At 38.2% G+C, this 25,825-nt stretch overlaps 1 protein-coding gene across 1 annotated transcript in view; it reads left to right on the top strand.

Moving 5' to 3' along the window:
- The window catches only part of RAB31 (RAB31, member RAS oncogene family), a 61,315-nt gene that overhangs the window by 15,751 nt on the left and 19,739 nt on the right, over positions 1–25,825 (top strand). The window contains exons 2-5 of the mRNA XM_060775037.2: positions 10,918–10,997; positions 13,997–14,078; positions 22,211–22,282; positions 23,008–23,114. Coding sequence (XP_060631020.1) covers positions 10,918–10,997; positions 13,997–14,078; positions 22,211–22,282; positions 23,008–23,114 — 341 coding nt within the window. The remainder of the gene's footprint in view (positions 1–10,917; positions 10,998–13,996; positions 14,079–22,210; positions 22,283–23,007; positions 23,115–25,825) is intronic.

The following is a 25,825-nucleotide window of genomic DNA, read 5'->3' on the forward strand; positions in this document are numbered from 1 at the left end:
GTAGAGTTTTGCTATTTAAATTGCAATAGCCTGTTTAACAAAAGTATAGTGTTGCCTTTTAAGTAGAAGCGAGCCAATACTTTTGCATTAGGGAGCAAATACAGTAAAAATGCAGCCTGTCAAAATTTCATCCAGAATGCATTCTAAAGTGCAAAATGCAACCTAACTTGTGATTGCATCACAAATTGTATCATCAGTATACATCATTTGTATATTACTGCTAGTAGTATACTTACACACAATTGCACAGAATTAATTATTGGAATGTGGGACACTGTGTGGTCACATACTAGTATTATTATCCAGTCACCTAATTGGCATCTAATGTGTGGGTTCTGTGTGTAATTAGTGTCATTGAAATGCAAATTGTTCTTCCTTTAGAACCAGATTTGGAGAGCTAGGAAGCATTCTGAAAGAAATTGCCTTCTATGTTAGCATTCATTATGGGATTGGATGTTTGAAATTTCCATATTAAAAACATGCTTAATTTAGGGGCACGAGCTCACCAGCACTCCAAATGCACAACCTTAGGAGTCCCTTCAAAGGCACAAATAGCAGTGCAAGGAGGTAGACATAAGTTGGATTCTTACTATAAAGGCTTTTATTGTGGGCCAAACAATAACAACAAACATTCATACAGGAATGCAATCAAAGGTTTTGTTGCACCCCCCAAAAGGGGTTGCAGACAATGTATTGTTGAAAGCTTTCATGACCAAAATCACTGGGTTGCTGTAAGTCTTTCAGGCTGTGTGGCCATGTTCCAGAACCTCACAACCTCTGAGGATGCCTGCCATAGATGCAGGTGAAATGTCAGGAGAGAATGCTTCTGGAGCATGGCCATACAGCCTGAAAGACTTACAGCAACCCAAGGATTGTTAACACTTCTTATCACTTTGACAGTAAATTGGAAACACATTCTCATTGGTGTTCAAAGATCATTTCATTGGTCTAAGCGGGCTATACAGATGCTCATTGGCTCTTTATGACTTTGACAGGCATGAAAGCACACGTGGCTCATTAACAATGGCAAAACTATAGTCGATTGTTCGGTGGCCATGACTGTTTTAATGAATCAGTCTTATCTGTTCTAATGAAGAACCCTTTCAGCCAACATAAACTTACCAGTATTTCAATGGCAAGTATTGGAAATAGCAACCTTCTACAAGCCTGCTATACTAGTGATTTGTTATGTATATAATTCAGGTTGCTTACTTATATATCTATGTTTTGGTATGCAGCTTTCCCTTTTATGTTTCTCGAGGTTGTGGGAGGGACTGCAGAGCATGTGATCAGACCGGGGACTATTCAGATTGAGACTCCATTTTAGAAGTCTGTGTTGTGTTCATTCAGTATTGTATTGTATAGTCAGTGTTCGTTATGCATTAGACATAAGATAGAGAACAGACTGCATCAGAATTTCTTAGAGAACATACTGTCTAAACTTTCAACTGATAAGCAAGGTACCTGTATGCTGAATACACCAAGTTTGTAAGTAAACCATCTATGTTATTTTTTTAATGAAGACTACTTATTTTTGTCTCTTGAGAGCATGATTTAAAACCAAATATATTTTATGGGAGAGTATGTAGATGTTCTTTGGGCAGCTGATATCACACTTTAGAAGATCTGCTATATATTTTGTGCACTGGCATAGTCTTTGTTCCTAGCAGTTCAAAGAGTATACCAGGTAGATTAGTCTAACAGCCAAGAAACCAAATTTACCTTGCATGAATACGAATGGATGTATACCATTAAAGAGAACATGGACTCAAACGATATTTTAGCTCTTCTCAGGAAGATCATACTTTACAAAAAGGTTATGATTTTCCAAATGGTAGTGAATGCCAATTAATCTCCAAAAGGTCACGCTTCCAAAAGGCTTTGGAAATTCTGGTTTTCCCAAAAGGTTATGCCTTCCGAAAAGTGTGAGCCCTGGAGGTATCAAATGAAGTGGACAATATGAAATGTACGGCCAGGAATCTTCTAAGGGATTTTGCATATTTGGTCCCTTCAGCAAAGGACCAACATCTTTCATTTGGTTTGGACCAGACTTGTATTTTAATCCTATTTCAAAGGTTGTGAAATCAGAGCACTTCCCATGGGACCGAGGATCCTAATCTGTCTTAGGAGTTACAAGAAGCACATATTGTACATTGTGGTCTGGCCCTCAACACTCTGAGATAATTGCCTTCACTCAAATATTGGTAGTTTGTCTAATGGTGGGGGTCTATTCTATGACAGAATGCAATTACATGATTTTTATGAGTAAGATTTAATTTTATGTTTGTTAGAAGTATGGCAAGGATACGTAGCATAAACTTGCTGTGTAGCTCTCTTTCTGTTTTTGCCATATGATGAAGAAACTGTCAAGCTGGTTGCATTTAAGGAAACAGGATATGAGCAGGAGGAAGTATGTGCACACAAAGGAAGGGATGGTCCAACTAACTCTGCACATCAGGGAAAAGCTAAATTAGAAAAGCACACATAGAGGGTCACAAATGTATTATTTATCTAAATTGCCGAAGCAACACTATAAACACAAAGGGTATTTTCAAGTGATATTTCTGCCTGAATAATACTGAATAATAATTAGAAGAGTTCTGTCTCTGTGTTAGGATGTAAATTCGAGTATGTAGTGTATAGTCCTGATACTTGTTGTACACACATGGTATCCACATTATAAACAAGATAGGTTCTGCAGGTTTGTTTTTAAGTTGTAATTGTATGTAAGTCGGAAAAGGTACTAACTGGCCATTATTTTGAGTTTTGGACAACATAGGGAAGTGTTAACATCCTTGTAATGTTTCTTTTGTTCTCTGTTCAGAAGATTTCATCTCACTTTCTGTCCCTGTGGATAGTTTGATTTTGAAAATTTGGGGTTGTCATGTAAACAGGGATTGGTGCAAAGTAGATACAATTTTTCCCCATTATAATTTTTAGAGGAGCGGTTCTCAACCTAGGGGTCAGGACCCATGGGGGTGGGGGTCGCAAGGGAATTTTAGAGGAGTTGCCAAAGACCATCAGAAAATATATATATCTGATTGTCTTAGGAACCGCTTTGACAGAAAAGGTGGAAGATCTCTCCGTCTGTCTTTCTCTTCCTTTTTGGAAACAGATGGTGAATCCTCCCACCAAAAGCCCTCCTCTGTTGTGAATGGCCGGCCTCTCAGCCAAGGGGAAGGCTGTTTCTGAGACGCCAAGTGGGGAGCGGAGAGCAGGTGTGCTCAGCGTATAGCCGTGTGGTGTGCATGTGTGGGAAGTGTAACCCAATTCTATTGTTGATGGGATTCAGAATTCTCTTTGATTGTAGGTGAACTATAAATCCCAGCAATTACAACTCCCAAATGTGAAGGTCTATTTTCCCCAAGCTCCGCCAATGTTCACATTTGGGCATATTGAGTATTTGTGCCAAGTTTGGTCCAGCACTATCATTGTTTGAGTCCAGAATTCGTTCTGGACATAGGTGAACTGCAACACCAAAACTCAAGGTCAATGCCCACCAAACCCTTCCAATATTTTCTGTTGATCATGGGAGTTCTGTGTGCCAGGTTTGGTTCAATTCCATCATTGATGGAGTTCAGAATGCTCTTTGATTGTAGGTTAACTATAAATCCCAGCAACTACAACTCCCAAATGACAAAATCAATTCCCCCCAACCCCACCAGTATTCGAATTTGGGTGCCAAATGTGATCAGTGAATGAAAATACATCCTGCATATCAGATATTTACATTATGATTCATAACTATAGCAAAATTACAGTTATGAACAAAAAATAATTTTATGGTTGGGGATAACCACAACATGAGGAACTGTATTAAAGGGCATTAGGAAGGTTGAGAAACATTGACTTCGAGGAATGAATTTCTCTTCCTATTCTCTCATTCCTATTTGTAACTAGGAATCATATAAAAGTGTGATATTTGTAACTTGGGGACTGCTTGTCATTCTCTCCCCCCCCCCCCAAGTTATATGTACAAACATTGCCTTTTATATTTATATGAACTTCTTGGAAAGATATCTTGATTTGGATCATTTCATCTTTTTTCCTTTTTGTTGCCCCCTCCCCCCTTTTTTTTCATGTCAGGAGTGACTTGAGAAACTGCAAGTTGCTTCTGGTGTGAGAAAATAGGCCGCCTGCAAGGATGTTGCCCAGGGGACGCCCGGATATTTTGATGTTTTACCATCCTTGTGGAAGGCTTCTCTCATGTTCCCGTATGAGGAGCCGGAGTTGACAGAGGGAGCTCATCTGCACTCTCCCCGGATTCGAACCTACGACCTGTTGGTCTTCAGTCCTGCTGACACAAGGGTTTAACCAATGTGCCACCAAGGGTTCCTGTTGCCCCTTTAATCCCTTTCTTATTTGCTCCCAGTGAAGCAAAAATAATAATCATGAAAAAACTAAAATTGTACTCTTTTTGTAAGTGGTGCTGTCAGCCAGATAGGAGGGTTTTTTCTTTCAAAAAGCAATGCCTCGATCACTCTAAATTTTATTTCTTTCACAGCTACTGGACTATCTATGCATGATATGATAGAGGGAAACTTACTCTACTGATACAGTCTTTTCTTTTTCTGATTGCCTTGTGACGGCGCGTGTGGCGCCACATATATTTAGAGCTGTTAGTTGCAGGATTTAAACTGCCATTTTATTCCTGTCTACCTTGTATATGTATAGTTAAATTTCATTGGTTATTATAGCTGTCAATTTATTGTTGTTGTGCACCAATTGGCTTGTTTCCCCAGTTCAGTTGTTTAGGCTCCGCCCCTTCCAAGGGAGAAAGGAAAGGTATCTCTCTTACCTTTTTACCTCAGAAAAAGACTCATTGGATGGACGTGCGCAAAGCTTGGCCCAAAGCCCCTAGTCAAGGCATTTTTTACTATCAGTTCTTAGGTTTTACCCCTGAGTCTTATACTTTATGTTCAAACCCCCTGAACGACATTGTGAAGACCTCAGGCGCCTTCACACCGGTTCTTTGGCACCATAGGAAGGTCTTGTCCTTCAACTTAGGCCACTGAACTGGGGTTGTGGTTTGCTCCGGCATTCGCAGCCATTGAGAGAGAGGGAACCGGAAAAGCTTCTCAGCTTATTACCCCTAGGACCCTGGATTTTAGAGTTTATAAAGTGTTTTTCCCTGTTGAAACATCATGTTTGTGTCAAAGAAAGAACTAATTGTCAACAATAAACACCATTTCGTGTCACTTGTGTTCTGGTCCTTGGGAGTTCCAGTTTCCCTAAAGGAGGGCAAGAAGCAATCCCCTGGGGAAAGAAGTCACGTCCATGCCTCTTTCTCTATAGCCCAGGGCGCGACGGCACATGCCTGATTAGAACCATGAATTTGAAGCTAAAAGAAAGAGTTGTTATTGATTTTTTTTGTAAAAGAAGGTTATGCAGCTAAGGAAATCCATAATAGCTTGAAGAATGCTTATGATTTGGCCCCTTCTGATTTTCCCTTGTTTGGACCCCTGGAAGACAACCTACGTAGTTTCAGATTGACATTAAAACAGCTTTAAAATCATGGGTCACAAAACAAAACCCTGAATTTTTCCAAAATGGTTTGATGCCTGGGTTAAACGATGGCACAAGTGTGTACAAATTGATGGTCGCTATATTGAATGGTAATTTTGTGTAGAGGATAGTTCAGGCTATGATCTGTAGTAACTTCTGTTGTTGTATGTTCATTCATAATGTTTTTATGACACAGGAGCAAACCTTTTTGACCTGCCCTCGTATGTTCAAAATTCAGACAACTTTCATTCTGGAAAAATGTTAATATTATCTGTATAAGTGAAAACACAAAAATCATAAATGTATATCTTCATGAAGTTTATTATTTTACAATGCAGAAATATTTTTGACCAAGTGGAAACATGTTTTAACAGACAAGGTAATGTCCCGTTCTAAAGCTGCCAGCATTCAGTAATAGCATCTGGTTAACGTTATGAAATTAAAGCATTGTCAGCATTTTCAGTTAACATCCACCCCAGAAATTTAAAGCACCATTCTTGCTTGCAACTGCAATGCAAATTACATGTGTGTTGCCAAGCCAGATATAAATAAGAAGCAGAATATTGACAACGTATTTAAAATTAAATAGGCAGTTTTAAAAATAAAAAAACATCCTTTTTATTTGCAGTTGTTCAAAGCAATTGCAATGCTTATTTTACTATTAATAGGCTTTTCAAACAATTTTTTTCTGTTATACTAACCAGAGGTGTTACTTCAGCTGAACATAGTTCTTTATATTTATTTACCACATTTGTATCCCGCCGTTCTCAACCCAAAGGGTACTCAAGGCAGCCTTACAACAGGCAGCAATTTGATTCTGTATACATGTATGTTCATAAAATAAACAATTACAATTAAGACCAAACAGTTAAAACATCAATTATTAAATCATCAATTAAAATCATGCCATTCAAATCCATTTGTCAATCACATTAATTCATGGTCATTTATGGGACTTCTCCAAGTAATGGTCAAAAGCTTTGTCCCAAAGCCTCGTCTTAAGTTTTTTTTCCTGAAGGTCAGGAGAGAGAGTGCTGATCTTATTTCATTGGAAGGGAATTCTACAAACAAGGCGCCACCACTGAGAAGGTCCTGTTTTCTTGTCCCTACCAACCACACCTGCAAAGGATGTAGGACCGAGAGCAGGGTCTCCCCAGACAATCTTAACCTCTGAGGTGGATCATTGAGGGAGTACATTATACCCTACCATTGTATTCCCCAAAGCAAAGTTCTGCTAATTTCCATCTAGTGATTGAGGTGATGGGTAGCCCAAAAAACATTTGGAGAGCACAATTTTTTTCCATTGGTTTTATTCTGTACTCAAACAGAGATGAATACAGGACTAATCTCATATCCATGCAGGATACTTTTCTGAACTTACCATGGAAGTGAGAAGTTGCAGATAAAAACAAAATATTTTGAAGTGAACACCTTCCAGTGGAAGCATCTCACAGAACTGCACTGGAGGACCCAGAAAATGTTTATAGGGAACATTACTCTAGTCTTCCTGGGTCTTCCGGTACAACTCTGTGGTCAACTTCCAGCAGAAGAATAGCACAGAATCATGCTGGAGGTCTCAGAAAATGGCTAGAGATAACATGTTTTGGACAAAGGGATTGTTCTGTACTGAATATCACAATTTTATATGTAGAGTGACATGTTTTAATAAATTTAGCTTCATCTTGGCCTCTAAATATCCTTCCCTCCAGTGAACAATCGGGCATTATTTCCTGTAGTATGGATTGGTTAGATCTTCTTGCAGTACATCTTTTGGAAATATGTTACAGAGGTAAAATTTTACCTGAGAGTGGCCTTGAATGTATAATAAAGTTTTTTAATTTTATACATATGAAAATTTCAAGTTTTACTTTTTCCCAGGCAGCTTACTATATGCTGGTTTTTATAGGTATATGGATGTAATGCTACTTTTACTAATTGTCTAACATCACTCTTTAAGAATTATCTGAGTTTTTGCTGTAAGAAACCTTGTCTAGGATCTTCCCCTTGTGGCCAGATGAGAGGTTGCACTGCAGGTGTAATGCATACTGAAATCATGGATGATATTGAAAACATGCATAAGTGATACTTTCTCCTCTTTTCCAATTGAAGAAACTTTTAAAATGGGAGTGTGCACTGTGCATGCTTGTAGGGAGATCCTATACACACACACACATAATAAGGCCACCAGGCTGTTATTGATTTTAATTAATTAATATGATTTAATGTTTTAAATGTATGCAATTATTGGATTTCATTATGTATTTTCTTATGCCTACATTGGAGGCATTGAATTGTTGCTGGCTGGAAGCCGCCCTGAGCGCCCCCCCCCCCTTTCCGGGGTCGAGAAGGGCAGGGTACAAATACCTGAAATAAATAAATAAATAAATAAATAAAGGCATGTTAAGAAATCTTGCTTATGATTGGGTATTAAATATTTTTCTTTGTAGAAAGATTTGGTAGAAGCCCAGCATTTTCAAGCTGAAATAATTTGTTTTGATTAAGGGAGGTGATTAAAGCTTTGCTTTGGTTTCTAATGAACACAAGAACCATTTCTGTTTTTGGAGATATTATCCTTTTCTCCCACCCAGTTTATGGGAAATGAAGAACAGTTTTCGCTGATTCATACAATTAAAAGCAAGCAAGCAGATGTAATCTACTGCAGTCTCAATCACTCACTTAGACCCACAGATCAATCTGTAGTAGACAGTGTGCCAAAGGCACAGAAGGAGGACGGTCAAAATCAATGCAATGCTGTAATTCAAACAAGCATTTCTTTTATTTTAATGACAAGCTTAATTGAAAAATAAGATAAGAACATTCAAATAAGGAATATTTTACAGAAGACTCCCTCCACCAACCCCCAAGAATAAATATTCATATTTTAGTTCTAGGTTAATCAGAGGAGCCCCCGGTGTTGCAATGGGTTAGACCGCTGAGCTGCTAAACTTGTTGACCGAAAGGTCGCAGGTTCGAATCCGGGGAGCAGCATGAGTTTCCGCTGTCAGCCCCAGCTTCTGTCAACCTAGCAGTTCGAAAACATGCAGATGTGATTAGATCAATAGGTACCGCTCCGGCGGGAAGGTAACGGCGCGCCTTGCAGTCATGCTGGCCACATGACCTTGGCGGTGTCTATGGACAACGCTGGCTCTTCGGCTTAGAAATGGAGATGAGCACCAACCCCCAGAGTCGGACACGACTGGACTTAATGTCACGGGAAAAAATTTACCTTTACCTAGGTTAATCAGGGAGCCCCCACTGGTGCAGCAGGAGCCCCCAGTGGCACAGTGGGTTAAATCACTGAGATGCTGAACTTGCTGGCCAAAAGGTCGGCAGTTCAAATCTGGGAGTGGGGTGAGCTCCTACTCTTAGTCCCAGCTTTTGCCAACCTAGCAGTTTGAAAACATGGAAATGTGAGTAGATCAATAGGTACCGCTCCAACGGGAAGGTAATGGTCTACATGCAGTCATGCTGGCCACATGACCTTGGAGGTGTCTACGGACAACGCTGTTCAGCTTAGAAATGGAGATGAGCACCACCCCCCAGAGTTGGACATGACTAGACTTAATGTCAAGGGGAAACCTTTATTTTTTCCTTAGGTTCATCAGTGATATCCTGAGATTACCCATGTTTTCTAATTCAGCATACTGCAAAAAGAGTCTTCTTAAGCTACTCCCCTCCCTTTCCACATCTATAATTATGCCAGAATCGGAGAATAAATGTTTGAAACTACTTTGTTTTCTGAAACAATAGAAAAAGGGGACATCATTCCTTCAGCTTTTTGGACCTAGGGTATCATATTGTCAAAGCCTTGAATTGTTATTGTAAAAATTAAAAATAATCCTTGTAAAGTGGGGAAGAGAAACAATTTGAAATCATTATGCTTTAGTCTGTGGACCGTTTGCCATACAAAATCATGACTCGGAACTCAAATGAATGTCAGAAGTCTTATCATAGAAACAATAAGTACCATTAATTAAAGCAAACAAATGGGTGTCATGGGTATTAAGTGATTAATTCATTTCTGTATTTATTTATCGTACTTTTAAATCAGACTTATCTTCATGGTGTGTAAAATCTGTTAAAACATAAAACGCATTAAAGATTTAACAATATAAAACTCTGACGAAACCTTTAACGGAGAATGAAGCATGACAACACATTTTTTTTATCGTGTCAGAAGTGACTTGAGAACCTGCAAGTCACTTCTGGTGTGAGAGAATTGGCCGTCTGTAGAGACGTTGCCCAAGGGACGCCTGGATATTTTACCATTGTGTGGGGGGCTTCTCTTATGTCCCCACATGTGAAGCTGGAGCTGACAGACAGGAGCTCACCCTGTCTCATGGATTTGAACCTCCAGCTCTGCAGTTCAGCTGGCACAAGGGTTTAACCCATTGCACCACCGCAGCTCTTATAAAATAAAATAAAAATCAAGTATAAGAACTGCCTTGAATCTCGTTTTGAGAGAGATATGGAATTGAAATTCAATAAATAAATAATATCACAAAGTTGGCAGAACGAACATTGTTCTTAAAACTCTTGAGGGAATTAAATATTTTCCATCTTGTGCCAAACAAAGGTGATAATGAAGGCAACACGCAATTTGGTCAAAGAGCAAAAGCCTATCAAAATCCTCTCTTTCCAAGTCAGTTTATATATGGACAATTTCATCTAAGGTATCTGCAATTAATATTTTAATCATAGTTAAAGTGGGAAATGGTTGCATTGCCCAAACATGGCTACAAAGGACTTCTTTTTCATAAAATATATACAGCAACATCTTGCCACAATTATTGACTGGAAAAGGATGGTTTAAAACATTAGGACTCTTTACTACTAATTATTTACTACCATTGAAGTAAAACGGCATGCCATGAGTGTACATTTGCTGTTACTACTTCATGATGAAAGCTGTTAAACGAGCAGACTTGTAATGCTAATAGGGAAGACTTTGAATCACATCTAAAATCCCATTGATATTGCTGTAAATGGGATGGGGTGCGCGGTGGGGTAGTTTTATTTTCCTTCTATTCCTGGTGGGAGGGATTTAACACTATCCACCTCCAGGACTGCTATAAATTCAGGTTGTCTTTGGGAACATTTTAAGGGAACAAAAGAGAGTTAGGTTCCTGTGAATGTCCACCCCATAACAAGTTTTGCCCCCATCCTTTTCTCATGTTGAGCTTTTTGCTGCTGGGAGTTCTCTGTGGACAGATTAGCACTTATTTATTTATTTATTTACTTTGCTTATATACCGCTGTCCTCAGCCCGGGGGCGACTCACAGCGGTGTACAACATAGAAAGAACAAGGTTCAAAATTCAATTATTCCTCCTTATCAGACATTTCTCTAAATTAACATAGACAAAGTTTAAAAGCAAGACTGATTAATTGATTCTTCCTTTCTATATTTTCAGGATACTGGTGTTGGAAAATCAAGTATAGTTTGTCGATTTGTTCAAGATCATTTTGACCACAATATTAGCCCCACTATTGGGTAAGTATTACTGTGTATATTTGTACACTTCAGTAAAGTTAAATACGGCGAATATAGTTAACAACTGTATATACTCAAGAACAAGCCAACCCAAATATAAGCCTAGGCACCTAATTTTACCACAAAAAACTGGGAAAACGAATTGACTTGTGTATAAGCCAAGGGTGGGAAATGCAGCAGCTAATAGTAAATTTCAAAATAAAACTAGATACCAATAAACATGTTATCTGGAGATTTTTTTGTCGTGTCAAGATTACTTGAGAAACTGCAAGTTGCTTCTGGTGTGAGAGAATTGGCCGTCTGCAAGGACGTTGCCCAGGGGATGCCTGGATGATTTGATGTTTTTATCATCCTTGTGGGAGGCTTCTCTCATATCCCCATATGAGGAGCTGGAGTTGATAGAGGGAGCTCATCCGCCTCCCCCTGGATTCGAACCTGCGACCTGTCGGTCTTCAGTCCTACTGGCACAGGGGTTTAACCCACTGCGTCATCGGGGGCTCCTGGAGATGACACTGTTTAAAACAAAAACATCTATACAGAAAATGCAGTTCTATTAAATATGCAAATTTAAAATAAAAAAGGGAAAGAAGAAAAGGCTTGATATAGCATTGTGGGCATTTTCTTAATTATCAACCATAGTTTTTCAAAATCATTTTATAATATGTTTGTTTGTCTCATCTGCACAAAGTCATGATCGGATTTATAGTTCAAGCAACTGTCATGACTGAAGGTGTTCTAACATAAGACCACTTCTTCTATATTGTTGTTGTTCATTCGTTCAGTCGCTTCCGGCTCTTCATGACTTTATGGACCAGCCCACGCCAGAATTCCCTGTCGGCCGTCACCACCCCCAGCTCCTACAAGGTCAAGCCAGTTACTTCAAGGATACCATCCATCCATCTTGCCCTTGGTCGGCCCCTCTTCCTTTTTCCTTCCATTTTCCCCAGCATCATTGTCTTCTCTAAGGTTTCCTGTTTTCTTCTATATAAGCAAATCTCTTTTGAATGTAATGGGGACATATTCCCAAATATGTATCTCTAGGATTGCAGTCGACATTCCTTGTCAAACCTTTAAACAGCTCCACAGTGTGAAGTACTGGAGATAAGTACCGGAAGCTCAAAATGCCCATGAGATCAGTTCTCCTCCTTTGTTATTTTAATCTTTGTGTTCAGTACAGAGCTCATTAATTTGAGTAGTTTGAAAGTAGGTTTGAAGAACACTTGACATCTCACCACACACAAAACACACACGCGCTCACAGATATACACAGAGTGGGGGCACACTTAATTACAAATGCTTGATCATTCAAAGTGCTCTGGATCTGAAACCTAGAAAAAGTAAGCAATGAAACCCTATAGGTGATGAAATATCATTTTAGTCCGTTCCTGTTGTATGCCTGCTGTTCGAGTTTAATATCACTTGAGGATAAATTTCTCAGGAGCAATTAGAGGAAGATGATCGCAGTCTTATAATTTTGTTTGCTCTTATGAAGAGGCCAATCCAAACCTGAGTAAACCTAGAAAAATTCAAAACCCAGTTTTTTTTAAATGAGGTCTGGCAGTTCAGTGCTTATAATCCAGATTCGTAACTTGCTACTTGGGGGGATAAACTAAGTATTCCTGGAAGCAAACACCTCTAGTAGCAAGAGCAAGTACACACATACTGCATTTATACAATTCAGAGGATACTGGCCCATTTTTAAATATACACCATGACCCCTGTATCCATTAGGGGTACATTCCTAGATTTCATGTGGATAAGCGAAATGATGGATGATAATGAACCCTGTTGAAATAGAAATCCTCACTGAAGAATACCATATGGTTACAGCAAAATGACATACACCAAAATACCTAGAAATGACATATTTTATCAGAGGTGGAAAGATGAAACTTCAGATAACAGTCCCACAGATATGGGGGTCATACTGTATGATTGTCATAAGTTTATATGATGGACCCCGACACTGAGTAAAAGCATCTGTCAAAGAGACATCAAATACCTGGCATTCTGAGGCAGATACCTGTAAATCTCTCAATATCTCCCTGATGTCTTTGTTGCTTGCAACTATTCTAACTCTGCAAACCACAGTGCTCTTTGCTTTGGTCTTTAGAGTGGCTGTGGTTAACAACTTTGTGTCTTACCCCCTTTTGTTTGTGGTTATCCAAATTACTAGCTTGGTGAATTCCTGACCATCTGAAGAATTTACTGACAGGGTGATACTGGAAATGAAGTGAGATCTAATTATATCCAGCCAAACTGCTCCCTTCCCATTGACCTGGTCTTGGTGGTTTCAGTCACTTGGAGAGGGCGCCTTGGTGGATTTATTCCCTGGTTCCTGCAGCGATATTGCTAAGAGTGCTCCAGCTGATGGAAAACCTGAAATATGTAGCTTTTTCTGGTTCCCTGGTGTCCTTCGAATGTCTGAGAAACAGTGTATATACTGAAAGTGATAACAGCTTTGCTTCTGAAAACCATGCTTTTATATATTTCAAGGATAGGAATTTAGGCCATGGTGTAGAGCAGTGCTTCTCACCCTGTATGTTTTGGCCTACAACTCCCAGAAATCCCAACAAATTTACCACCTGTTGGGATTTCTGGAAGTTGAAGGCCAAAACATCTGAGGACCCACAGATTGAAAACCACTGGTGTAGAGAAGCACCGGCTTCTGGGCTGTCATTCTCTTTGGCTTTCCAGCATGACTCAAAAAACCCCAAATAACCTCTTTTTCCAATTAAAAACATTACTGTTTGTTTACAGATCCTTGATGTACCTAATTAAACTTTCCAGATTACCAGTAAATTAGAATAATTAAATCTTCATATGTTACTTCAAAGCAACTTAAGAAGAAATTATTTACCTTCCCTTAGGAAGTTTTGGTGTTAAAATTGACAAACCTTGTGTCTTGAAACAGATAAATATTTTCCCTTAGAGATTTTTTGTTAATAATAAGCAAACTTTGCATCTAAATAATATGCTGCTTCTCTTGCAATTTTCAGTGCTTCTTTCATGACTAAGACTGTGCCTTGTGGAAATGAGCTTCATAAATTTCTGATCTGGGATACAGCAGGCCAAGAGCGGGTGAGTATGGTTCGGCTGTCTTTTAGCTGAAATATGATCCTGTCTTAATGTGCCATATTTGTTGCCTTAAAAGGTAAATAAATCAGATAAATTGCATTAGCTTTGTGACGGTTTCCTTGATCTCATAAAGTTCCTAATAGAAACACTGGGCCTAGAGGACCTTTTCCATGTCTTCCTTCAGCAAGGAAACAGGCTTCACTGCTGCATTCTCCTTATCAAACAGGACGAACAGTAAGGCAAAATGGTCCAGAGAAAGTTAGGGAAGTCTGGCCACCTTGTACTGATGCCTCAATTAATGTAATTTTATTGGTATCTATTTTTATTTTTAAATTTACCAGTAGCTGCTACATTTCCCACTCTCAGCTTATACTCGAGTCAATATGTTTTCCCAGTTTTTTGTGGTAAAATTAGGCGGTAAAACTAGGTATCTCGGCTTATACTTGAGTATATACGGTAACTACAGCAAGAGGCCCTTTTAAAATGTATTCTTCTTTTTGAAAATAGGGGTAAAGTTTGAGATACACTTGTGATGTAGTTGCATTTCCAGATCATGAAGGAGCTAGATTTGGTATTTACTAAAAGAATCTAGCAGACAAGCTTAGGAGTGTTTTTGTCTTGTTACTATTTTTTTAAAAATCCATCCTAAATTCTCAGAGTGGCATACAAGTACAATAAATTTAAACTCTTTAAGCCAATTTAGAATTGAAAATAAGAAAAAAATTAATAAGCAGAAAAAAACATTAAATAAATGAAAACAGGTCAAATGTTAAAACTGTTTAAAATCATATCCATCTTCATTTTGAAGTAATTGTGTAGTGTCCCAAAGGGTTTAATAATAGAAAAAAAATACTCTGTTTTAACTTGCTGCCACAATGAACTCAGCACTGATCAGGCCTACAAGGAAAGACTATTTGACAACTGGAGTGCAGTAGTAAAAAGACCCTGTCTCATATCTTTCCATGATTTTTTCACCTTTTACCTGTGCAGGTATTTCATCAGTGCATTGTTTTTCTCAACCCAATAAGCAGCAGCAAAGGTTTGGCTGTTAAAATGGACAGGACCACATATGAGTGATAGACCATTTGGTTTGTATCATGGTAAAAGAAAAAGGGAAATACTGGCTTTAGTAGGGAGCATGCTTCCAGCGGCATCTTTTCAGGCATATCCCTTTTCTTGGACAAAGATCTTCCTCTTAAACAGCCTCCCATTATTTTTTTAAAAAAAACAAACATATTAAGCTCTGTGCTATCTGAAATGATTGAAATTTACAATGATTCCTGATCAACAAATAAGTAGGTCCAGCACCTGTACAATGTACATATATAATCTTGGTCAGATATCTTTCACGTCTTTGGAACAAGTTGCACACCTTGGGGCTGTTTATTTTTATTTCTCTCCCTAACTATGACTTTGTGAGAATGTTGTTGTTGTTTATCATTTTAGCATGTTTGAATAAGGCACAGAGAGACATTCAAGGCTTAGTTGTATAATGTTCCTGAAATCTAGTTAGTAAGCAATAGAAGTTAAAGTGCTTTTAAATAATTCATGGTTCATTGAAGAGCAAGAGCCCCGTTGAAAGCTGTGGTAAAACCCACATTGATTTATTCTGGCCTTTGATACATAATGTCTTGTAGCAGAGTTTTTGTTCTCTCTATGAAATAACCATGTGTGTTCCTTGCAGGCACAGAACAATTCTATATTTGTGAAGTCTATGGGTTAATGTAAATACATAAACCCGGATGTTTATGCTTGGGTTTATCTACATCTGAGAATATGTTGATTACTAATATTTAAAGTTGTTCACTTCAATGCATTTGAAATATTGCTGTATATAGAAAGTGTTTTTTTCTTTTTTTCCTGCAATGTTTTAATATTTAGCACATTCATCTGCAATCTAACACATATATTTTACATATCTTTTGAAGTAGGTTATCTACAGTACTTACTCCTTTAGCTCCTGAATTCTGGCACATTCTTTGGGGTCTTCTTCTATTTATCCCTTTTTGGTTTCTGACCTCTGTAAGACTTCCCCCTGTGCTTTGACCCTGAACTGCCTTGATCATTTTAGTTTGCTGTCCATTTCATTGCTAACAATTCATAGCTCCTTCTGCATGAACCGGGAATGCCTTGAGTCTTTTTGTACATACACCAGGTTGAAGGAAGGGACATACACAGTTACTTTTTGACCTAGAACAGGAGAAGGAGCCCCAGGCTTCAAACCAAATATATGTACCATCAGGCTTGCTATTTTGTGGTAAAGAATGTAACCCAGGACTTTTATACTTTTGTCCCAAAAGCATAAAAGTCCTGAGTTGAACTTGCAGCACTATGGGACCTGTCTTGCTGCCCTACTATCTCACTGCCCTCTTGGTCCTCCATTACTATCCCTGAATATGATATCAGTGTGAGTGAAGACTCTGCCATTCTGCCTCAGTCAGTCATCCTTTTAGATTCTTTGTTAACTCCTTCTTTGATTGGTGAACTTTTAGTAAGGAGGTTAATGTTGTCTTAATTTGTTCTCATTCATAAGAATGGATTTTTTTTCAATTTCCCACTGTGCTAATTACAAGCATCTTGCTAATTTTTAAATGTTTTTTGACGGTGCAAAGGCGGCTTTGTATGAAATGTTGACATATGCACAAAATAGTGTTTCTGTTTTATTTTACTACTAGCTGTACCTGCCACACGTTGCTGTGGCCAACCTTCCCTCCCTCTTTCTCTTCTTCCTTTCTCCTTCTTTCTTTCTTTGTCTCCATCCTTCCTTCTCTTCTTCTTCCCTTCCTTCTCCCCCACCTTTTCTTTCCCTTCCTCTTTCTCCTCTTTCTTCCTTCTCTACCTATTCTTGGACTGCAACTCCCAGCAGTCCTCCTGATCAATCTACCTACCTACCTACCTATACTCTATCTAATCTATCTATCTGGAGGATTGCTGGGTGTTGTAGTTCAGGAATAGGTAATTGGAAATATGCAGGGATTGGGATGCTCTCAAAGAAATCCAAGGAGAAGAAACCTTGCAGCTTGGAAGCAGTACATTCGGATCATCCTCCTTTCCTAAAGGGCCTGGTCTAGGGGATTCTGGAAGCTGTAGACCAGAAGAGAGTGCGGATATCCTATTGTGCATTTTGTTTGCCAGGGGAGTCATTTTTGCGCATGCACTGTAGCATCTTTTTGCTTTTTTGGCTTTTAAGTCTCTTCCGCTATGTTTTTCAGTGTTTTTATGAGTGATGGTCACTCATTGGTCTGATAGGTGTATTGTGTCCAAATTTGGTATCAATTCATCCAGTGGTTTTTGAGTTATATTAATCCCACAAACGAACATTACATTTTTGTTTATATAGATTGCAGCTGAGAAAAACAGTGTTTTTTTTGTTTTTTGTTTTGCTCTTGTCAAAGGCATCAAAGATCTTGCAGCTGTTTATTTATTTATTTACTTACCTATTGGGCATTCCTTCTACAGATGCTAAGTAGGAATACAAGGAGGAAACTAGAAAAATCACTCCAGAAGTAATGGAAACTGCTAAACTCGAGGGCATAAGGCAACTGGGATCCACTCAACCAATTGGAGCAAAATTAGAACAGCCATCCCGAGTGCCTAAAGAGCATCCCAGTGGTTTTTATAACTGGCTAAGGAAAGTTCTCAAATAACATGGAGGTGTAGATCCAGAAGCCTCAAATAACCAGTCAATTATAGCCTTTCTGTTTGTGGATCAAGAATATAAAGCAATGGTTCCCAACTTTTTTTTTTTTACCAGGGACCACTTTGACTAGGGACCACTCTCCAACATTAGTACCAAAAGGGTTGCAAACCAGTTTTTGGTCAACTTTAGATTTGGTTTGGTTATTTGGGGTGCTGATTTAGAAAATTGCATTGGATAGACCACATTCGCTCTAGTTTGTGATATTGCTTATGTTGCAAATTGTACCTGTTTTTATATGTTGTACACCGCCGTGAGTCGCCCTAGGGCTGAGAACGGCGGTCTACAAGTGCAGTAAATAAATAAAAATAAATAAATAGTTTCTGATACAGAACATATGCCATCTAGTAGTCGCCATCTGCTCACTCACAGAAAATCATATTTAATAAGCCTTGGCACTATAAGAGGGTTTCATGAGACTAGTCGCTCTTGTTGCAATGGTTTAATAATGATGAGGCTGTGGACCATATTTTAGTTCTTGCAGACCGCTGATGGTCCATGGAACACAGGTTGGGAACCACTGATATAAAGGGATGTTTTTACAAACATGACCCAGGTGCCAAGGAAACCATTAAATGAGATCCTGAGTGTAGCCACCTATTTAGTTATTGAGAGGGAGATACCGGGAGAAACAGACACATGTAACACCCTAGAGAAAAAGGAACCAGGATCTGCAGAATAAGTGAAGCGGCAGTGCCATGTGGGACCTACACTTACCCTTCTTCCCATGTGCTGTAAATGTTTGTTTCCTTTCTCTTCTTTGCCAAAGCAAAACAGACATATGCAACACACAGGAAGAAAAAAGGAGACAGGATCCAGAGGGTAGGTGAAGTCATGGTAGCACATACGGCCTGCCCCTCCTCTTTCTCTTATTCTAGAAACTGCAGCAACAGTGCCCCATCCAGCTCCCCCAAGATATTCATAGTTTTTCCATATTTAAGAGGGAGCTGTGCTTTTAATTCATTCAAAAGTAGAGGGCCAATTGCACAGAGCATTTTTACATCCACAAAGACAATCTTTGCTGTTCTGTTTGTCAGAGACAAAGAGTATTACCTAGCTTTCTAACTGGTGTCTCTTCTAAACCAGTGGTTCTCCAGTTGTTTGGGACTTCCATTTCCCAGAATTCTTGACCTTTGACTGCTAACAAGGATTTGTCGAAGTTGAAGCCCATAACATCTGGATGAGCAAAGACAGAGAACCACTTCTCAAAGGTTTCCCTTTCATGTCTTGGGTATGCCTCATCATCATGGGTTTCCTGTTCTGAGTGCTGCTGCTTCTTCAGGACCATGAGTTTGCAATAATAGTAATAATAGCATACAGAGTTCCTGATTTTAAAGAAAAAAGTCTTTAATTTTGTCTTCTATATACTATAATGTCAAAAGAGCAAAACGAGTGCATGTTTTTGTTTTTCCCAAAGTGTGTTCTTTACAAAGGCATATTGTGAAAAAAGTCATGCGTTTGAAAAGGAAATGTCTTAATACAGTTTTCATCACCCGCAGCATGCCCGGAATTACAGTTTTTAATAATATGCTCATTGTCAAGTACAGTATTTTCTTAATCTTAAACCAAAAGAAAGTTTCTGTTAAGAAATCACATGAAATCATGTGCATTTGCAATGTATTAAATTCCAAATGCCAAGAATTAAAAGCAATTAACTCTGTTCCATTCATAACCAGAAGTATTTTTGTTCCTCTTGAAAGTTTGAAGCTGAGTATTTATGTTTACCCAGATGTTGCAGTGGGAAAAATAAATATATGTGACATTCCAAAAGCAAAGTTTCCTCAAACCTTCTTTGGCTTATATCTCTCTGCCATGGAAATCTCCTTTTTTTGTCTCCAGCCCAAAATGTGAGTGCATTCGTCTTTGTGTGTATATGCCTTCAAGTTGCCTGTCAACTTATGGCGAACCCCATGGATTTCTTAGGCCTTTCTCACGTGAGGTATACTTGGAAGTGGTGTTAATCAGTCCCTTTTTCTAAAATATAACCTGTGGCACCTGATATCTTTAGCAAGTTTTAAAGAGTTTGAAAATTAATTTGTTTTGGGTTTCTTAGCAAAATAACCCCATATTTGTTGGATGGAGTATGGGTGTTTAGAGAATTGTTAGTCAGAAACAGGAGAAATTGACTACAAAATACTCTCAATATACTATATGCCAGGCATGGGCAAACTTTGGCCCTCCAGTGTTTTGGACTTCAACTTCCATATGTTAGGAATTGTGGAAGCTGAAGTCCAAAACAACTGGAGGGCCAAAGTATGCCCATGCCTACTATAGACAATAGTTGGAAACTAAATATGGATGAAAACTGACTAAGAAAAACAAGAAGGAACATGGAACACACAATGTGATAGTGAAGGAAATTTGAAGGAAATATAATCGATCTTGCCAGAAATTAACTACCTTCAGCCCTCCATATTTGCAAGATTGGCATTCACAGTTTTGATTATGTGAATATCTCCTGTGGTTTCAAGGGAAAATTTCAGTTGCCATCAACCCCTCCATCGAAGTCTGTGTCCCAGCAAACTTCGTTTTGGGGATGGGGAGAGAGAATGGCAAGATTGCTGTTGTCCTACCCACTGGATCTTCAGAGAATGGAATCATGACGTTTCAGTTGCTAACCATCCCCCCACCAAGTCTACAAACCAGCCGACTTCAATGGTTGATTAATAGTGACTGAAAACGTCACTACCCCACTAACTGCATCCTTATTGGCAATGCAGTGACAGTCTCATCATCTGTCCCTGATTGAAGTCTACTGGGGAATGTCTTAATCTTGAATCATTGCTACTCCACTCCCCTTAACCTTGGGGGCAGTGCAGCCATCTACCCTTCCACCCCCAATGAAGTCTGTGGGTTCATGGAGGGATGGTTGCTGTTAGAGCTCAGCCTGTGATTGTGTTTCAGGATCAGGGTCAATGAGGTTCAAGATGAGTTTCAAGATGGCAATGGTTTGGTCATGGATATTGATGCAGAAAATGATCAGAAGATCCCTGTAGTCTCCCAGGAGAATGTCCCTGAGGGGTGTGGGGATGATAGTGTGCTTCAATTGTTACCAGAGGGTTCCCATGAGAGAGAACAGAAAATTAGCTCAGTACTTGCAGAAATTAATGAGCAAGTAGATAACGAGCCAAGAGATAGGTGAGAAGAGATTAGCCAAAACAGGAGGGCTGAACAGTGGCTTCGCCAATTGGCCCAGCTTTGATAGAAAACAATAATAAAGCCTCAATTAAAGAGAAACCAGTTTCTGACTGCTAGTGACCTAGCTAACGAGGCAATAAAAGTCTCAGCTTTGGGATGAGTAGTCAGATGAAGCATCGTTTAGAATCACGCCAAGTTCTTGTCCATGTTTCATGGAAGCTCTGCTTTGAAGATTCATGTTAAGAGATTTCTTGTGTCATGGTTTTTGATTCCTGGATTTATTGATTGCCCATCCAAGCCTTGGATCAATGTATTCCTGTTTTTCTGGATTATATTAGAGAAGTGTGGACTTTGGTTTTATGGACTTTGTTGAACTCTACCTTGGATTAATATGCACTTGCTTATCTTTTTACCTTATTGGATTACCCTATTCCTTTTAAGTGTTTTTTTTTTTACTTAGATGCTTTTTACTTATCTCCAATAAAAGGATTATTCTTTCCTATTCAACGTGTGGTGTTTAAAATCAGAGGTTTATTCCTGTCCTGTAGTGCAACAGTTGCTGACGGAAAACTACAAATATTTTCAGGGATGGCACAAGGCTTTGTAGAACCAGCAGATGTGTCTGTGTTTGGGAATTCAGTAGTGATAATTTTCCCTATTTGTGGGGGTTCTCTATCCCAAACTCCAATTAATGTGGAGGGCAAAGTGTATCTGTTGAATTCATTTTATATAAATCCAAAGTCTTGATTATTTTTATGAAAGCATATTCTAGAAATCACATTTAAATAATTGTAATAAAAACAGAGTTTTAGTATTTGCACTCTGTCATATCATATAAGAATAATGAGAAAAAAGAGGTACATGATACATGGTCTATTTATCAAAACTGTTATTTTAAAAGTATCTCACTCATTTTGCCTTTCATTTTCCCATTTGACCCATGTCTAAGGCAGAACAAAATTGTCATGGAATTGTATGTGGCAGCGTATGTAATCTCAAAGAAATGTATTTAATTGTTCTACATTAGTAAATTAAGGGCTTAATCAAATAGTTAGGCCAACTAGAATAGAGCCAATCAATGAAACTTTTGCAGATGATGATTTATTGTTCCCATTGACTCTATGGATCTGTTGGGACTAGTAATAGAATCATTACATATGCTTTTTAATAGAGATTAAATTAATGAGCTAATGGTCACATGGCACTGATTAAAAGATCTAATGATTTTTTTTATTGACACACAGAATTATAAGACATTTAATTGTTGTCTTATTCTCTTTTTGTGTTCAATTTCCAATAGTTTCATTCACTGGCACCAATGTATTACCGTGGATCAGCAGCAGCTGTCATAGTATATGATATCACCAAACAGGTAAGCTATATGATTGCAATGGTTCCATAGTACATAGCTTATAACAAAACAGTTTTGCCCATTCTTTATGGATGCTGTAGTCTAGTTTTTTCCATTTGTGGATATTAATTATTATTTGCTGAGGTTAAACAGTTCCTTTGCATTTATAAGCACATGAAGTGCTTCTTTTTTTTTGCATAAACATAGGCTCCCTGATTGCTAAAAGTGCAAGTGCATCCTGAGAACATATTTACATATAGTTGTGTCACAGTAAACTAGCCCTCCAGAGAAGCCCTAGCTCAGTGGTTCTCAACCTGTGGGTCCCCAGACGTTTTGGCCTTCATTTCCCAGAAATCCTACCTACTGGTAAACTGACTGGGATTTCTGGGAGTTGTAGGCAAAAAACCTGGGGACCCACAGGTTGAGAACCACTTCCTTAGCTAAATGTGGGATCTCTGAAGTCAGTTATTATTGCTCAAAAACCTATGTAAAAATGCTGCTTTGACTGTCGTAGCCCATTCTTAGGAGTCACGTGGAATTTCCAATGGAAGGAATGGCATCGGCATGTTATCTGTAGAGGGACTAAGAGATGTATTTAGGAGTGTGCCTGTTAGCTGGGGAAACCTATGAAAAATCTGTTTTTAAATAATATATGCATTGTTATTTGTTTTTGACATATAAACCATTATTGTTTTTAAATAACATGCATTTACTAAGTTCTTTGTTGTTGTCTCCATTTCTTTTAGGATTCATTTCATACACTGAAGAAATGGGTAAAAGAATTAAAAGAACATGGACCTGAAAACATTGTAATGGCCATTGCTGGAAATAAATGTGATCTTTCTGATATTAGGTAGAGTATTCAAAGAGCTTGTTGTCCTCTACTTTCTCCTATAATAGGGTAAAAAGGTAAGAGTAACCTACATTACAATGTGATTTACATCATTTCACTGCAATGATACAAGTGAAGTGGTAGAGGCTCCTTCTTTGGAGGCTTTTACGCAGAGGCTGGATGGCTATCTGTCGGGGGTGCTTTGAATGAGATTTTCCTGCTTCTTGGCAGGGGGTTGGATTGGATGGCCCATGAGGCCTCTTCCAACTCTGTGATTCTAACGTCATACCAAGCAAATAAAGCAACTTATCTTGATGATGGATGTTTGATATAAAACCATGTTTCTTAACATAAAACTGTGGGCCTTCTATAATTCCACATCATAGTTATTTATATGACAAGTAGAAGCATCCAGCTTCACAAGCACTAGAACACTACTGTTTCTTTTCTCCTCCATTCTTGCTCATCTTCTCTATTTCTTTTTCACTGGTCATTCTTTCTTCCACGCTAGTACTTGTTCAACTCTTCCCTGTGCTCACTCTCCCAGCTCCACTTTCCCAAGCATGTTTTAATTTCCTCTTTAAATTATTTTAAGAATTTGTGGACCATGTAGAAGGACACATGACACAGAGTTAACTGACTGCTTTTGTGAGAAGGGCTGTCCCTTATCTAACTTCATCTTCCTTCCTTACTGGTTGTAGATGTCTGCCACCTGTGACTAAAGGTAGTACTGCAAGCTACAAACAGTTCGAAATAGTGTATATATTCGAGTATAAGTCAAGTTTTTCATCCCTTTTTTAAGGCTGAAAAAGCCCCCCTCAGCTTATACCCCAGTCAAAGTTATTTATTATTTTACTCTGTTGTTGTTGTTGCTGTTGTTACATTTATTATTTTACTCTATTATTATTTTATTACATTTATTATTTTACTCTATTTATTATTATTACATTGTATTGTTGAAGGCTTTCATGGCCAGAATCGCTGGGTTGTTGTAGGTTTTTCGGGTTGTATGGCCATGTTCTAGAAGCATTTTCTCCTGACGTTTTGCCTGCATCTTGGCAGGCATCCTCAGAGGTTGTGAGATCTGTTGGAAACTAGGAAAATTGGGCTCCACAGATATATAAACCCAATTTTCCTATTTTCCAACAGACCTCTGAGGATGCCTGCCATAGATGCAGGTGAAAAGTTAGGAGAGGATGCTTCTAGAACATGACCATATAGCCCGAAAAACCTACAACAACCTATTCTTACATTTATTATATTTCTATATTTATTATTTGTATTACATTTATTATTTTACTCTTATTATTTTATTAATTTATTATTTTACTCTATTATTGTTGTTCTTGTTACATTTAAATTATTTTACTCTTATTATTTTTATTACATTTATTATTTTGCTCTATTTTTATTATTACATTTATTATTTTGCTCTATTTTTATTATTTTTATTACATTTATTATTTTACTCTATTTATTATTGGAAGGATATGTAAGCACATTTACATCGAAGGAGGTTAGAATAATGGTTTAATCGAAATTGGACTGTCTGTCTTAAATTACAGTTTTATGTAAATATTCCAAAACATTAAACCTACTGATGCCTCAGTTAATGTAATTTTATTGGTATCTATTTTTATTTTGAAATTTACCAGTAGCTGTTTCATTTGCTTATACTCGAGTCTATACGTTTTCTCATATTTTTTGTGGTAAAATTAAGTGCCTCGGCTTATATTTGGGTTGGCTTATACTCGAGTATATACGGTAACTAAAATCTGTGCATTTTAAAAATAAAATAACCCCAAGGTGCATACTCATGGTGAGAGGGAATATTTTCTGGTATGGGTAGGCTTTATTAAAGGAAGTTTTCCCATTGGCATGAATCCTTATTCTCCTTTCCACACAAAATAAAAAGTTTGAAACAATTTAAGGGACCAAGAAAGCCTCTTTCTTTAGAATATACTCCTTGAATTTCTGGGGTGGCTAGGCAGATAGGAGTTGCAGGAAGACTTCTTTAGGTCATTGGAACCCTGCCACATGTAAAAAAAAATTAAGAATGATCTAAATCCATATCTATTTCCAGATGTCTCCATCTGCAAATCTTTTGCTGATGAAAGGAATGAATATTGGCACCCCAAAATATTGGCCATGACGGAAAGCTTTTCATTTAATAATAGATCAAGCTGGAACAACGTGATACGGTCACGAATGTTCTTGTCCTTTCTTCTTTGGCTGGGTTAAGAGCTGCACTCAATGACAACAGCCTTCCCTTCCAGTCTTGGAGGTGCAAAAATTGTAGTGTTGAACATTGAGGACTACAAGTTCTGGAAGAAATGTGTGATTGAAAAATTGCCCTGTACTAAAATATTTTAAGTGTATCAGATAAGCCAAGTTGCTGTATGAAGCAGTAATACAGAGAAATTCTGGGTTTGGTATTCTTGCAGAATCAACCTTCTTAGCTTTTATCAAGTAACTGCAGGGACTTTTCTTTACTCTCTACTACCAAACTGAAATAAGGGTTTATATTTTCATGGATTGATTTGTTTATTGTCTTATGGACATTTGTAAGCCTCCCCGAGTCCCTTCGAGGAGATGGTTGGGGGAAGAAAATATAAGAATAAAGTTATTATTATTATTATTATTATTATTATTTCTAAATTTCAACTGCTGTACTAGCAGTAAGATCCTATCCATATCTGCATCTCATTTGCCTGATGTTAAGACAGTTCCTG

The sequence above is a fragment of the Anolis sagrei genome, chromosome 4, assembly GCF_037176765.1.
Source record: "Anolis sagrei isolate rAnoSag1 chromosome 4, rAnoSag1.mat, whole genome shotgun sequence".
Taxonomy (NCBI): Eukaryota; Metazoa; Chordata; class Lepidosauria; order Squamata; family Dactyloidae; genus Anolis; species Anolis sagrei.